Source organism: Neurospora tetraspora, assembly GCF_033439725.1.
Source record: "Neurospora tetraspora strain CBS 560.94 chromosome Unknown B0H65scaffold_2, whole genome shotgun sequence".
NCBI classification, from domain to species: Eukaryota; Fungi; Ascomycota; class Sordariomycetes; order Sordariales; family Sordariaceae; genus Neurospora; species Neurospora tetraspora.
In genome coordinates, this window is record NW_026944384.1 from 5,470,718 (window position 1) to 5,485,718 (window position 15,001).

At 44.8% G+C, this 15,001-nt stretch overlaps 4 protein-coding genes across 4 annotated transcripts; all 4 read right to left on the bottom strand.

Annotated features, from left to right (window-relative positions):
* Nucleotides 1-2,479: 2,479 nt before the first annotated feature.
* Nucleotides 2,480-2,995, bottom strand: B0H65DRAFT_459011 (uncharacterized protein). The gene has a single exon (XM_062826437.1). It carries the CDS (start codon nucleotides 2,793-2,795, stop codon nucleotides 2,490-2,492), a length of 306 nt encoding a protein of 101 aa, XP_062685073.1. The 5' UTR covers nucleotides 2,796-2,995; the 3' UTR covers nucleotides 2,480-2,489.
* A 900-nt stretch (nucleotides 2,996-3,895) lies between these two features.
* B0H65DRAFT_134640 (chromatin assembly factor 1 subunit A-domain-containing protein) lies at nucleotides 3,896-6,318 on the bottom strand. The gene is made up of 3 exons (XM_062820847.1): nucleotides 6,110-6,318; nucleotides 4,669-6,042; nucleotides 3,896-4,606 (listed from the first exon to the last, which is right to left on the bottom strand). The coding sequence occupies exons 1-3, from the start codon at nucleotides 6,216-6,218 to the stop codon at nucleotides 4,014-4,016; spliced, it is 2,076 nt and encodes a 691-aa protein (XP_062685074.1). The 5' UTR covers nucleotides 6,219-6,318; the 3' UTR covers nucleotides 3,896-4,013.
* A 1,686-nt stretch (nucleotides 6,319-8,004) lies between these two features.
* On the bottom strand, nucleotides 8,005-9,147 carry B0H65DRAFT_421842 (uncharacterized protein; the record flags this gene model as incomplete). The annotated part of the gene is made up of 1 exon (XM_062824368.1): nucleotides 8,005-9,147. One exon carries the CDS (start codon nucleotides 9,145-9,147, stop codon nucleotides 8,005-8,007), a length of 1,143 nt encoding a protein of 380 aa, XP_062685075.1.
* Nucleotides 9,148-9,861: 714 nt separating this feature from the next.
* On the bottom strand, nucleotides 9,862-10,703 carry B0H65DRAFT_134666 (uncharacterized protein). Its single transcript, XM_062820848.1, has one exon. It carries the CDS (start codon nucleotides 10,579-10,581, stop codon nucleotides 9,916-9,918), a length of 666 nt encoding a protein of 221 aa, XP_062685076.1. The 5' UTR covers nucleotides 10,582-10,703; the 3' UTR covers nucleotides 9,862-9,915.
* Between the last annotated feature and the right edge of the window lie 4,298 nt (nucleotides 10,704-15,001).

A 15,001-nucleotide genomic window follows, 5' to 3' on the forward strand; every position in this document is an offset into this window, starting at 1 on the left:
GGTGCTTACTATTCCCAGTACCTTATATATTATTAAATTAGCGAAGAAATTTATTTTGCTGCCGCCCTATTATAAGAAAAAGGAAGTTAATATTAAAATTGGTACCGAATTTTCAATTAGAGCGAATAGGGAGTCGGAGAAAAATAAGTAGAATATTAATAATCTTAAAAATCCCTCCTTTATTTAAATCCGAATTATTAGTAAAAAGACGGTTGCGCTATTCGATATGATTAAATAGATTTTCGTAAAGCGTTATTCTAAGAATTATATTAATACTATAAAATAATTAAATATTGAACCTTTTAATATAATTAAAGCGTTAGCGGAATTATTCTACTAATAAATATTTTATAAATTTTTAACATAGTTTTATGCGTTTATATTAAATTTATTAAAGTTATTACAGTTAGAGATTATAATAATAGGAGTAAAAAGAAGTCAGCGAAGGAAATCATTTTTAATAAGTAAATAAATAAAATTTAATTAGAAGAAATTAGTCCGAAAAAGGGATAGAAAAAGGAAATGTAGGATATTACAATAGATATTAAGAGATTGGGAAGAATTTATATAAGTTTTATCGAAGGGTATATTAATAATTATTATTTAGCGTTTTTAATATTAAATTTTAGTATTACTATAGAGTATATTAATCCCACTATAATTAAAAAATTCGGCCTTACTCTACATAAATTTAATAAATTATAAACTATATTATTAGCCAATAATTTAATTAATATTATTAATTTCTTGGTTATTATCAAAGTAGTAATTAGAAATATTATAATAAATTAATTTACGGTAGTATATAATAATAGATCTTCGTATAACATAATATTAAATTAGAATTAAATATTTTGTGTAAAGGCGGTTTAAGATTAAGAGTAGAAGAAGATTACTATTTAGGATCGTAATAGCGTTAATAGCTCTATCCCTTTCGAAATAGAGGAAAAATTAGAATATTATATTATCTTTCCTCCCGGCTCTTATTATAAGGATTTAAAATTTATATTATTCGGCTTCGGCGACTTAAGTAATAATAAGGAGGAGGAAATATTCTTCGACTACGTAGAGGAAATTATTAAAAAAACGTTAGACGAAAATTATAAAGAATTTTAATTAATTAATATAAAGGTAAATTCGGGCGGGATTACTATTCTTATATAAAGGGGGGATTACTTTTCCAATTTTTGAATAATATTATCTTCTTCTCTTTATATAGAAGATAATACTAAAAAGAATTAGCTTTCGCTCTCTTCCTAACTAAAATTTTATAAGTACTCTAATTTAATTAAAAGCGCCAGCAGAATAAGATAGAAAAGAATAATATAGAAAAGACTACGGTAGTGTAATGAATGAACGTAGAGAGAAGAAAAAGAAAAAAAGGAAAATGTAATAAAGAAAGGAGAAAGTAATATAACGAAGCCGAAAGGGTAAATAGTAAGCGACGCAGGGTAATTTAATACGTTATTATTATTATTATAATATAATTAAGAAAGAATAAAAAGATTGAGTAAAAAGATTTTAATTGCGTACTATAAAAATTTATTTAAGTCTCTTCGTAAGGAAGGAGCGAAGATTTTTAGTAAAAAAGAAAAAAAAATTCTATTAGAATATTGAAATAATTTTAGGAACGAAGGAAATATATTCTCGGAGTGCTAAGAACCTTATATAATAATCCGTACTACTTTATAATTATATTATAATCATAGTAGTTACAAGCCTTATAATTAATATTATTAGATAGGTTTAATTTATTAAAGGAAAAAAAGTTTGAAAACTGCTAAGTATTAAAATATAGAATATATATTAGTTTATTTCGTATTGAGGGCGGTTCCGAAACGAATTAAAAAACCCTCAAAACTAGAAAGGTACTTTTATTCTAAAATTAGAGATTGTATTACTTTTAATGGAATTAAGATAATACGGGAATATGGGATGGGCCGGGTTCTATCCGATTTATTTTTACTAGCGAAGTAATTATTAGCGTTAACTAAACTTTTACTACATATTAACTTTAGTAGTTATTAGGATATTCATAAAATAATTAGTAATATTGTAAGTATATTTGGAAAATATCATTTGGTGCTGCAATTCTATATTGCTGAAATGAAATTGAGGAATTTACCGAACTTCTAGGAATTTGGGAATTTAAATAGAATATCGCCTACGTTACTTTGGACGAAAAAGAGTCTCGAAATAGAATGAAATAAACATAAAGAAATGCCGGTAGTAGAGGTTGGGACTCTTGCTAAGATCCAGATGATTGTCCACTATAAAACGAGGAAAACTAGAATTGGTATTTTGGGGTGTCTGGGGAGAGAAAGCTAAAATATATAGCTCGTTTGACGACTCGAATCTTATTGGCATTTTGCCTGGATTCAGCACGTGACTAGAAATTGTGGGTCTCACACTCCTACGGTCCCACCCTCCTTACTCCTACCTCCCAAACCAGGGGCAGTCAGTCAGTCAAGTCACCCACCCACCCACCCTCACTCCTTCAACGCATCATGCCCCCAATTCTTCAAACTCCTATAACTCCTACTCTCCGTATCCTGCTTCGCCTTCTCCTCCTCCTGCGCCAGATGTCGCTTGCAGTAACTGACCACCTTCCGCATATGCACCAAATCCCCCTCCTCAAATCCTTCCGGGTCTTTATCCGGGTTTCTTCTCAGGATATCCACAATCTTCCGGCCGCTTTCGTGACCGACTGATTCGTTGGAGTCGTCGTCTTTGGTCCAGCCCGAGGAGGTGGAGGCGGAGGTTTGGAGCCAGTCCTCGAGCTCGGAGGGGGTCATGTTTACGAGCTCGTTGAACTCGCTGTGATGGATGGATGTGAGGTTAGCGTGAGATATGATGTGTTGAGAGGGGGTGGGTAGATGAATAGGTAGGCATGGGTCGGATGTTGATGTCGATGTCGATGGTGGACGGGGAGTTGGGAGTTGGGGGGGGGTGGTTAACTTGGGCGTACATACCGGATGACGGTCTCAGTGTCTTTGACCATTTTGTTTATTGCTTGTGTGAATAGCTGCTACTGCTGCTACTGCTGCCGCCGCCCCTGAAGCCGATGTTGGTGTTGTTCTTGTCACAGTTGTTGGAGGATGAACAAGGTATCTAAATCGCGACATTGTTATAGAACCTGCGCCTACGTATGAGTGATGATTTCAGAATGAATGAGGAGGAGGAGGCATGATCCTCTTTGTTTGTCGACGTTGATGTGTAAGAAAGAGGGCACGGTCACCGACACTGTGAACTTGCGTCATCGAACTGAACTGAAAGATCGGAAGCCCTGCCGGTCGGCTGTTCTCCAAGTTGTCACCAAGGAGTACAATAAGGAACGAGTGATTGCCGAACTTGTGCAGCCACATACATCAGCATCATATGTCTCAGAGCTGGACCCTGAGATCGACAGCGCAGGAAAACAGCATCGATCTGAGATCTGGAGGTGATCGTGTAGACAATCAGTTAATCACACGGAGAAAAGGGTGCCGTTTGATAATCACCAGAATCACATCGTTTCGTTATGTGTCGCTTAAACTTCGAATTCGTCGCCCATTTGTGGGTTCTATCAGATCAGGCCATTTATGCCCATAATACCATGCCACGATGCTTTTTCTCGAACTCCCCCCATCTGGGCATTTTGCCGGGAAGATATGCCCAACCACCAACCAGATTGCAAAGAATGTATGTCGCAAACGCATATAAAGACATCCCACTCAAACATGGCAGTACCCATCTCCTTCTGAGCCTGTCCGCCTGCTACAGTGGCCAAGTACATTGACTGCCCGCCAACCGTGAGGTTCCCTTTGCTGATTTACCATCTTCCTTTTCCCTTCTTCATATATCATGTTCGCCTTTTGATCTCCTTTGCCCTCCTTGATGAGACCATGAGAATGCGATGCTTTCCCCCCTTGAATACACGTACGTCCAACTTGTACAAAAATGCTTAGGTATATACTCCCACAATTACTCAATCCACATGAACTCCATCACCTTTAGTATGTAGGGAAAGATTGCTACTCCTTCCACTTCCAACCACTCTTTCCTTGCTTCTCAGTCATGGACTCAAACGAAGCCTTAATCTGCGCCCGGACCATATCCGGGTGCTGAGAAGCAAAAACCTCGATGATACCCAACTTGCTAACCATGGGCATCTGGTGCATGAGCGCCTTGAGCTGTTCCTGCGCAGCGGCCGGCAGGGGTTGGTCCGACATCTTCTGTCGACCGGGAGGTCGACGACCACCACCAGCAACGCCACCTGCTGCTGTCGCTGAGGGAGCAGCAGTAGCGGCAACAACAATAGTTGAGGCGCCTGCTGTAGTAATAGCCTTGTTAGGAGGAGAGTTACCTGCTGTAGTACCCTTTGTAAGTGCCTGGAACGCATTGGTTGGTGCTTGAGAGCCAGCGGCCTTGGCAGATTTCGCACTCATGGTGGTAGCGGCAGAGGATGGATGGAGGAGTGAGGATGAGGATGATGAAGCGGTCTGGGCAGTGACGGATACGGATGTGATCACACTAGATTTTTCGTTACCTGATGAGCTGGTCTTCGACTTCGAAGCCCAATAATCAGTCGAAAAGGGATCAATGCTGGTTTCTTCGTCCAGGGAGTCTGCAACACGAGTAAGAGGTCAGCATAGTTCACACAAGAACGATATATCCGAAGGGACTTACCCAGTATGATCTCCATCCGGCAATGATACAGCTCCGGCTTCACTGTGCACCGCTTCTCATTCTCCCAGCATATGCCAGTACTCTCTGGCTCCATGCCGCCGGAAAAGACGAGACGCTGAGGACCGACATCTTCGGAGTCATCCAAGAAGTCATCCATATCCTCATCCATCTCCAAGTCTTCCTCTTCATCATCCAGATCCTCCACATCTTCGCCTTCCTCGTCTTGCCACTCGGCCTCCGAATCATAGTCGTAGTCCAAGGGAAGGAGGTTTCTTGAAGTCGGGTTTCTTGCGAGTCTGTAGAGACTCTTGACGCCCGGAGGAAGACCACTGATTGTGCCGACATACGGTGGTCGCACATCTTGGCCGAATTTTATGCACTTGACTGGTACAGCCTTCAATGCCTCTCGCGCATCTCTGAACTGAGTGTTCTCTGTGGTGAGGTCCATGGCCCTGCTTGATGACTCTCCATAGATCTCCGTCATGATCTTGCGCACACTCGGATAAGGGCATCCGCGCCTTTGGGTCTTGAAAGGTAGTTGTAAGGCCTCCAAGGGGTCGAACTTCTCCGGTATCGGGAACTCCGCCCGCTTTCCCTCGGCGTACTCGTCCAGTATCCTCGACTTGGCCTCCCTGGCCTCCTCGTCTGCCTCGAAGGGGTTCTTGGCTAGCGTGACAAACTCCTTCACGTAAAAGGGCTTGAATAACCTCCGGTAGGCTTCATCCTCCTTGGTGAGACTCGGTGCATCCGTCATTTCGACATCTTTGCTTTCGACCTTGACTGCGACTGGCTTCTCTTTCGGTGTGGCTGGGTTGATTTTGAAGAGCGATGTGAGCTTCATCTGTCGGCCTTTCTTTTTGGCCTCCTCTTCCTCCTTCTCGCGTTTCTTGCGCTCCTTCTCCTCTTTCTCCTCCTGCTTTCGCTTTTTCTCCTCCTCCTTGCGCTTCAGCTCCTCTTCCTTCTCGCGCTTCTTTCTCTCCTTTTCCTCGGCCTTCTGTTGCTTCTCTGCCTCCAGTTTCGCCTGTTCCGCTGCCTTCTTGGCCTTGGCCTCCTCTTTCTCCTTCTTCTTGGCAGCGTCAGCCTCGGCCTTGGCCGCCTTCTCCTCGGGGGTCAGCTTCTTCCTCTTGACGGCCGGTTCGCCTGTTGTCGACTTTGTAGTTGTCGACGCAGCCTTGGCGCTGGATGTCTGCTTCTGGGTGGAGGTCGCATTGTTCGTAGAGATCGTGAGAGGTGCGAGTCGTGGGGGCGAGAGACTCGGGGATCGAGATAGACGATCCAATGGGCTGCTGGCGTCGCTCAAGGCAGGACTGGCTTTTCTGGCTCTGGGGGTTGCGGGTCCCGAAGACGGGGGCGGTGATGACCTAACATTCTCCTCTGTAGATGTTGGTGGTTAGCCTCACTCGCGTTTGGGCGCGGGCTGATCTCAGAACGCGGTACTTACTGTCATCGAAAGAGCTTGGAGGTGGGACCTCTTCCCGGAATTGGTCGTGTGACCTCTTGAGACTGGAGGAGTCCTCCTGTCCACTTGTGGAAGTTGTGAACAGAGGCATAGTGTTGTTGACTTCCCCTGTTCTACTTGGTTGTTGGGTTGACGCGTACTATTCACGGTCCAGACTAACGCGGTCTGGTCTGAAAAAGGTCGATTGAAGTTGAGGGGTTGAAAGTTTAGAACAGACAAGGTCTAGGTCCCACAATTAGGCAGGTCGTACATGCGCTGGGCGGTGTAAAGGAATGGACCGCTGCCGGGCGGTTACTCCCAGGCGTCGTAGAAGAGACTGTATGGTAAGGTGAATGGGAACGAAACCTGCTGCAGAGAAGGCCGGGAAGGTCGAGATGTCGCCGTTGGTGGTGTAGTTGGTTGTTGTGGGGAGTGAAAGGCCTGAACCGATTGGTGATTCTTGGTTTCTGCAGTGGTCCGCGGTTGCTGCCGCCTGAGCGGGACGCGTTTGGTGACACCAAGGTCGCGCCTTTCAATTTAGCCCAAGTGGATCCCTACCGCGCCTAACGTGCCCCACTTCTAATCTACGGGAAGCGGAGCGTGATTTCGCGTCAGTTCGAGAGGGGTGTGGCTTTCTTCTCTCTTTCAATTAAACTTGCTGTGGCTGGAAGTGTGGCAGTATGACTTCACTGGTATTGCCGGTTTAGTGGTGAGTGCGAGTTATCTTTCTGTTGTTCAAGTTCTGAAAGGAAAAGGATTGGTTGACCATCGATACACCTCTTAAATATCGTGAACCTCTACGATCTGGTGACCAACGCTGTTGACACTGAAAGGACGCACCTGTTGCTCATGTACGACTTGGAAGCTTCTGTGAGTAACCTCATGAGTTTCATCCAAACCGACTTCGATGAATTGTTTACCTTCAGCATGGCTGCCTGTCTTCAATCCTTCCAGGCAATAGTCGTCGTCAACTTTCAAGGGAATAGTGGCATCACTAACACCCCATCCCTAACCCTGGAACATTCGCGCCCATTCAGGTTCAGACTTCATGGACTTCGCTACCACCATCCTCATCCCCAAAGGCCATGGGAAAGTGAATGTGACAAGGTTTCACTTAGATAGCCTCGTGGTATGTGGCTTGACTCTAGGCGTGGTGAATGAAGGCTGCCATGGCTTCCTACATCTTGCCCTTTCGTCGTCCTCTTCCCAGCTTCCAGTTTCTCCTATAACAAACCGTGTTATGGAACCAAGTTCTCCAAGGGGTGAGATCACAGCTCTGCCTACATCCGGCCTTATTATATACCTGTAACGGACGCAACTATGATCCTTGCTCCATCTGAAAACTTGGATGAGGGTACTCAAGAACCAAGGAAATAGCAAACAGTTCCATTATGCCGCGACTTATGAGTTGTTAAGAGTTAGGCGCTCCAAACAGGATCGGCCGTGTAGACGCCGCAACGATGACAACTTGACCTCTATGCACGGTTGGCACATGTCGAATGATTGTTGCCTTGTGTATGTATGTCATCTCAAAAAACAGATCGCGTTCAAGTGGTATCTCAAGGATCTCTGTGTGTGTGTGTGTGTGTGTCCCAAGGCGAGGTATTATTTTTTCGAATAACCCTATCCAAACAACAGTTGACTACCATCGAACCTGTTGTGCTGTGCTGTGCGGTGCAGGCGAGACAGTGACCTGTGTCCGTGCCTGACAAGATTTTCCCAGATAAAAAGAAAAATAAGAAAACCAAAACGCAAACACCCATGCGCCTAGCTATGCATGTAGTTTCAGGTACAAATTCCCATGCTGTAGATCACAGGTTCCGGCTGTTTGGCAAGTCCGGAACCCGGTGTGTAGTAGTAAAATCCCCCACTTCAATCCGCTCCCGTATCTGCTTGCTCTAATCGGGGTTGGCGATGAACAAGCGGCCCGACGAGTTGAGCGTCATTGTCCTCTCGTATGTCCTTTCGTCCACGCTTCCCCTCCTCCTGAGCTCCTCGGGGTTCTTGACGCTCTTCTCACGCGTCAAGGCGGCGTTGAGTAAGCTGTTGGTAGCCAGCTGTCGTTGTGGGTGGGCCTGGAGGTCAGGGACGGCATCTAGACGCTCGCCACTGCTCCCGCTGGCGAAGCTCAGGGCCTTTCCGCTAGCCGCATCATTGCCAGCAGAGGCCTGCTCGCTGGTTTGTGCTAGGGAGCCCCGTCGCTCTGGTGTGTCGCCCGGGGTCCACCTTCTAGACCCGGAGCCTTGTGAATTCGATGGTCCGAGTTGTCCGGAGGCGCGATAGCCCAATCCCTTCCTTCCGCTGGCGGTGCTGCTTCGACTGGAGCTACCGGTTCTCCGGTGATTGTTGTATCGGTTCATAGCGTCGTTATCGTCGTCGCTGTCTTCACCTTCCACCTCGGTCGCGCTAAGTCTGAGAGGGATGCCTCCCACGCCGACGTGGTGGCCATCTGGTATGTATCCGACGACTGTCGGCTTGCCGTGGTGTCGGATCTTTGCGGCGACCTTTCCTCCTGCCGACAGACCGGTTGTCGCGCGGCCGCTGGTCATTCCCGCACCGGTTACCGCGCCCGAAACTTCCCTAGCCGCCCGCGTCTTAGCAGCACGCTGCTGTGCTAGCAATCTGGGATCCTCATATTGTGCACGGTCGCACCATACCGTCGCCTTTTGCTTTCGTAAAAGTGCAACATAACTGGTTGGTTGGTCGACGGTGCCGCCGGAGCGACTCGAGGTAGATCTCCTGATGTCGCTGGTGGGCGACGTTCGGTAGGCGGCTGGCGGGGGCGGCATCCCTCCTCCGCTTGAGACGGTGCTGAAAGTGTTCACGCTGGGCGATCGTCGTTGGTGGTTCGATTGAGATTGGACGAGATGCATCGGCATCGGCATTTGCATTTGGTAGTTGGCAGTCACTGGTGGCGATGCTAGAGGAGAGGCGAAGCCATTGGAGCCGGTCCGCGACCGAGAATGCGAGTGATGTGAGTAACCAGCGTGGAATGAGGGATCCATGGGAGCTCGCCGGCGAGCGTATTGGGGATCCGCCATAGTCTCCAGTCTCCACCCACTGGCGCCGGATGGGGAGATGAGGATACGAGAGGGCCGCTACCTCTAGGGAATGATACGTTGCGCGATCGTCGGGAATTTGTTTCTGAAGGAAATTGGCAGAGGGCCGGGGGTGGATGTTGTAGTTTTGTTTGTTGGTTGGACTTGGTACGATTCGGATGCGCTATCTCTACGGAACAGGCAACCGGAGCGATGGTGTCGAGCTAGGGAGGAGGACCGCGGACGCCCGCGGCGCTGCGTTATGACAGCTGGCGGCGGCTAGATACCCCGGGTGCAACGTGAGGCGACGGTGATGGATGCCGACAGCCGCTGCGCTGCGATGTGCTGTTGCTGTGCTGGTGCTGTGCTGTTGCGCAAGTCGCTGCACAAATTGATGTGCGGTAGTGGAGGGATCTGCTGCTGCTGCTGCGGCGGCGGCGGCGGTCTACGTTAGTAGGTACCTAGCGAGGTAAACCGTGACCGTGGCGGGACCGAAAGCGCGAATGGACTTGAAGAGAAAAAGAGTTGCAAGACTTATTGCACCTGATACCGAGTCAAAGCATTGGGAGGGGAAAGAGCGAGAAGACAGAAAAAAGAAGAGGACGGAAGAAGCAGGCGGGATGGGATACAAAAGGGCAAAAAAAGGCAAGTGCAAGAATGCAAACCTGGGTCGGGAAGGAAAAGACTGGCGAGCACAGAGTGGACGATGTCGGGTTCAAACTTGGCCGGGCGCTCCCACGTTGCATGCGCGCTGGCCCTTGTTCGATGATGCTATGCCTGTGGCGCCCGGTGGGCTTGGTGGGCTTTGGTGGGTTTTGATCTGTCTGGCCCCGGTGAACACATCCCATCCCAGCTCCCGGTCCACCAACGAGCGCCAACAAGCACGGGCATCCACAAAGACGGCCGGTTGTTCACACATGCGGCCTCTTCGCCGTCCTTGGCCTCGCTCGATTTACTACCGTGGCCGTTGGTCTTGCTGGGCCATAGCAGGCCTGCTTGGTGTAGGGCCGTCCGAAGGGGTACTTTGGTTGGGATCCCCTCTTTCCTTTCTAGTGTACATGCCGCTGGGTTTGTTTTTGATACTATCTCATGCCGTTGAAAGACTTTTTGAGATTGTGGTGTTGTACCATTCTTTGGCTGTCCGTGCGTGACGGGAGGTTGTAATATCTTTTCGAGATGCGTGGATGTGTTGTTGGTGCAAGATCTTCCCAACCCGCAAAGATACGTTACACAGATGTCCTGCACGTAAAAGATGCCTTTCATCGATGGCGCAGCCTTGAGAGCTTCAAAGGCTATGGAACTACGGAAGGCTGGCTGAGTGAGAGCGTGAGCAGCAAAGTCGTGCTCCCGTCCGTCTGGACTGTCGTGTCCCGTCTTCCCAGGGCACCGGTGACACTGGCGTTCTTTGCTTATTAGCGGATTCGCTAGAGACACCATTCAGATCGCGGGAATCCCTTCACGCCGGGAGAAAAAGACCGAAACTCGCCGCCACGCCATCAATAATATCTGGAGAAAAAAAAAAGAAAAAATAAAGACTGGATAAAATATGGAATGGCCATGATCCCCTTCAGACGCCGACGTAGTTCACCATGCCAAAAAAAACCCCCATCCCACTGGTCATCTCAGCTGAAGAGAGCGCTGGCCAAGGCGCCAATGGTGGAGGAGAAATACGGCGGAGGGTTATCGAGGGCCTTGACGGCAGCCTCCTGGCCCAATCACGCTTCCACGAGGGCTGCCCGTCTCCGGAACTTGTGCGAACAGGCCGGCACCTTGTCCTGTCTCCCAGGGCCTGATGGGCGGAACCGGGGATGGCCATGGACAGGCCAGGACTGGGGCAGCACGCAGTGAGATCGCTAGAGCCTTCTCGGCTGCTGAATGCAACCTCTTTTTTTCTCCTCCCGGACGGGCGGCCAGGTGGAAGTGGGGTTGATGAGACTGTTTCTTTTTCCTTCGGTCGGGTCGTTCAGGAGGGTAGCTCGCTGGGTCGGGCAAGTAATCGGCGGAGATCGAGATCTTTTTCGCATAACCTTTGTTATCAAAGTGCAAGAAGATGCAGAAGACCCGTGATGCCTGGCCTTGATTTGCTCCTTCTCCCGTCTTCTGGTTCCAGGATTTTGGCCGTTCCGGGTCCGTGATTGATAGATTGGCATTGGCATTTGGCATTGGCATTCAATTGGCATTGTGCACAAGCGGCTCTTGTCAGCCGAGCGCGAGAAAACCCCAGGTCTTTGGGAAGACCCCAGTTTGCGGCACAGATTGCAACTAACGGCTATAAAGTACAACGACGTATCATCAGGATAGATCCATGTTACCACGACCACAACGACCCAAGGAATAAGAAATCCCTATATGAAAAACCCCGCCTTCCGAAACGAAAACACTGACGAGGGCGGTACGGTGATGTCAACGGTGGTTAACTCTCTCACACGGCCTTCGCGACTGGCATGGACAAGCCGGGTTGACAATGCCAAACTAGTGGACTCGGTGGACAATCACATCCCCGGTGATCATTCCGACTTCCGGCTTGGTTTTGCTCTGATTTCCCTGTTTAGACAGGATGGATAACATCTGCGACTGCAACCGCTCTGCACAGCGGGCACCGTAGGTACTGTTAGTGACACCCGTGCATAACCTCAGTTGATAGCGTCGGTCGCAGGAATCAATAGTGCCGTTGGGGGTTGCTGGCAGCCTGGCTCAAGCCAGGCCCGTCCCGACCCCGGAGTCCTGAAAACTTGGAATTCTGGTGTTGAATTGTTGGTTGGGCCGAACGGGTACCTGATGCTCAGAGGGTGTGGTGTTGAGTTCGGAGCAAACCACTGGTCAGTTCGTCCAGCGCCAACACCGGTACCTGAACTAGTTTTTTTTCCTCGCTGGAAATGTGAGTCGAATTGGAGTTCTCTATCGAGTACCTCTATCGCAGTTCATCCCGTCTTAGCGCTCACTGAGAAGTATCTTGTTGGCGGCTGACCAGTCACTCCAGTTTCTCACCCTACCATCGGGACGATTTTGCAGTGACTAACTGAGCTAGCTAGCAAGTTTTGCACGAGGCTGGGGTCCCAGTCAAAGATTGCGCGGGCCGCAACGAGATTTTCTTGAAGCTATCGCGACGAGACCGGCTGCATGTCTCATGTGAACCGGAAGCTGGCTGCAGTGACCGGGACGTGGACTTTACCGTGAGGGGTGATGGGGGTTCTGTTAGCGCGGGGTATCAGTGCGCCCGTGTCGACAACGGGAGCACCAACACTCAACTAGTGGTCCTTCAGAAATTTCTAAACGTAATAAATTTCGAAAATTTCTAAAAATTTACCAAAAAATGAGATAAATTTCCATTCTTTCACATTATATAACTAAAATCAAGGGTTTTTTAGGGTCTCAAACTAGCTACATAGAATTGAAAAAAATTGCTAATTTCATTAATTTATCGAATCTTTATTATAAAATACAAATCGAGTATAAATCTATATATTTAATAATTAGTATATTAGTTAGCGCCTCTTACTTAGTAATACCCTCATTTTAATTTCTATTTACTTCGGTTCATTACGTTAATTCTAATCGTCTACTTCTATATACTTATACAACTAGTCCTCAATTTCTAATAGGATTCGTCCCTTTATATAGGAATTAAGCTCGCAAACGATTAGTATAAGTTTCTAAACTTCCTACCGTTCATAAAATAAATATAATTATATCCATTTTATAACTAGTAAATCAGTTACGGCGAGGATTTTCAAATTAATTTATAATAGAAAAGGGTCTTTTATAAAGTACGCTATTAGTTAATATATTAAATATTTGTATAGCTTGCGGTATAATGAACGAGCCGTTATTGTAAGCTATAATCTATTATAATTTAGGGTCGAAATTTATATATTAAAAGAGACTACTATCTAGCCTATACCTATCTTTACACTTTTTAAATATAAAAAAGTCCGCGATAGCTTACTCCTCGATTATATTATTAAAAGTAAAAATATATTAACGTAGGTAAATTAAAACGATACCGCTAGTATTCTAAATAGGGGGTTAAATTTATTCGAATTCTTATTATATAATCACTAGGTATAAAAAGAAGCTTAGCTAGTTGATAGGAATTAATTATTTAATCCGTTTTAATATATATAGCCTCTCGAACTCCTACTAATCTTTAATAACGAGAAAATAACGTAATTACTACTACTTCTCCTAAATATAGACCTAGCTGGAGATAATATAACTAATAGACGCTTTATTTACTTCTAATATTAATTAGGCTTTATATAGTAGCGTTAGAAAGCGTTTAAGAACGTCAAAAGTATATTAGAATTATATATTCTCAATAATCTCTATTACTTATATAACTCGTATAAGGGTAGTAACTTTATTATTATCGCTAATAATAGCAGCAGCGGCGGCGACGTAGGGTATATCTTAGTACTAACTAAAGAAGTTAGCGTCCTTTACGAAAGTTTATAGTATAATTTATACGCGTTTAAATAAAAGGATAAATTAATATTGTAACCCCTATCTAACAATTATACTAATTTAATTAATTAACAATACAAAAGAAATATTAAGAAGGTAAATGTAATTTACTTTGCTAAGAGGGTAATAACCTTACTATAGTATATAAATATTAACCCGCGCAACTATAAGAATTGTAATTTAGAAGTACGAAAGTAATTAATAATGAAATTAATTTACTAACTTGGTATTTTAAATAGTGGTAAACTAATTAAATCTTTTACTAATAATTAGAAGGAATATAAATTATATAAGACAATAAAAGAAAGTTTAAAACAGTTATTTAATAATTCCTATATTACGCGCCGGGTAAAATTACATATATCAGTAACAAACGCATTAATTTTAACTAATTAATTAACCATTTTATTACAAATATTTAAAATGATACCAGCGAAATTTATAAATATATACTCGGTTAAACCAATATCTTTATTATATTAGAACTAAGCGTATTCCTCTAGCGGAGAAAAGGAGATATTAATAATACGTTTACTCAAGTAATCGTTTGACTCGTTAAAAAGTGAATTAATATATACGTATTTATTAATATAATATTAAATAATCTACTACTTTATTTAACTATAAATAAGAGGGAGCTAATATTTAATTAATTTAGCCGTATTGGGAGGGGTATAGATGTCATGGGGCTAGCGCTTAGGGTATTGGTTTGGTTTTATTAAGCTGGATTCCTATGGGCTCGATAAGCTGATAAGCTGATGCGAGCCTTTTAATTAGCTAGACCCGTATAATTACTTAGCTTGTACGCTCTTGGCTCTGTATACCTTAAAACCTTATTTCGATTGCACCCTTCTAGTATAGTCTTCCTTCTTATTCTCTTTGTTAAATATAGTATTTCAACCTTATACGACTACTCGCTGTGCCTTACTCTTGTAGACCCGTTACAATAGATAAATACTAGCGTATAGAGAAATACCCTTATAAGGGATAATTTAAAGAGGGTAAAAGCTCTACTATCAAAAAGGATAGCTTTAACCGCATATTAGTCAATCTATTACTTTTAAGTACTATTAAAGGTAATAACGTATTATCGAATATTATTATAGTCTTAAAATTATTAATTAACGCGAACAATTTATTACCCCGCATACCTATTAAAATATTTTCGTATTCGAATAACGTTAAATATATTACAGTAGTTATAATAATAGCAAATAATTTATTGAGTCGCTCGTCCTTCTATATTCTCGATGTTGAATTTTCTAATAAGGGCCTCATTTCGAAGATTACGTATTGGGGGTATAGCTACAAAAAAGAGGGTACGATGGGGGTGCTAGGAAGGTTGTCGATATGTGTAAAGGTATAAAGATGGGTGAAAAAGAGAGGAAGAGTT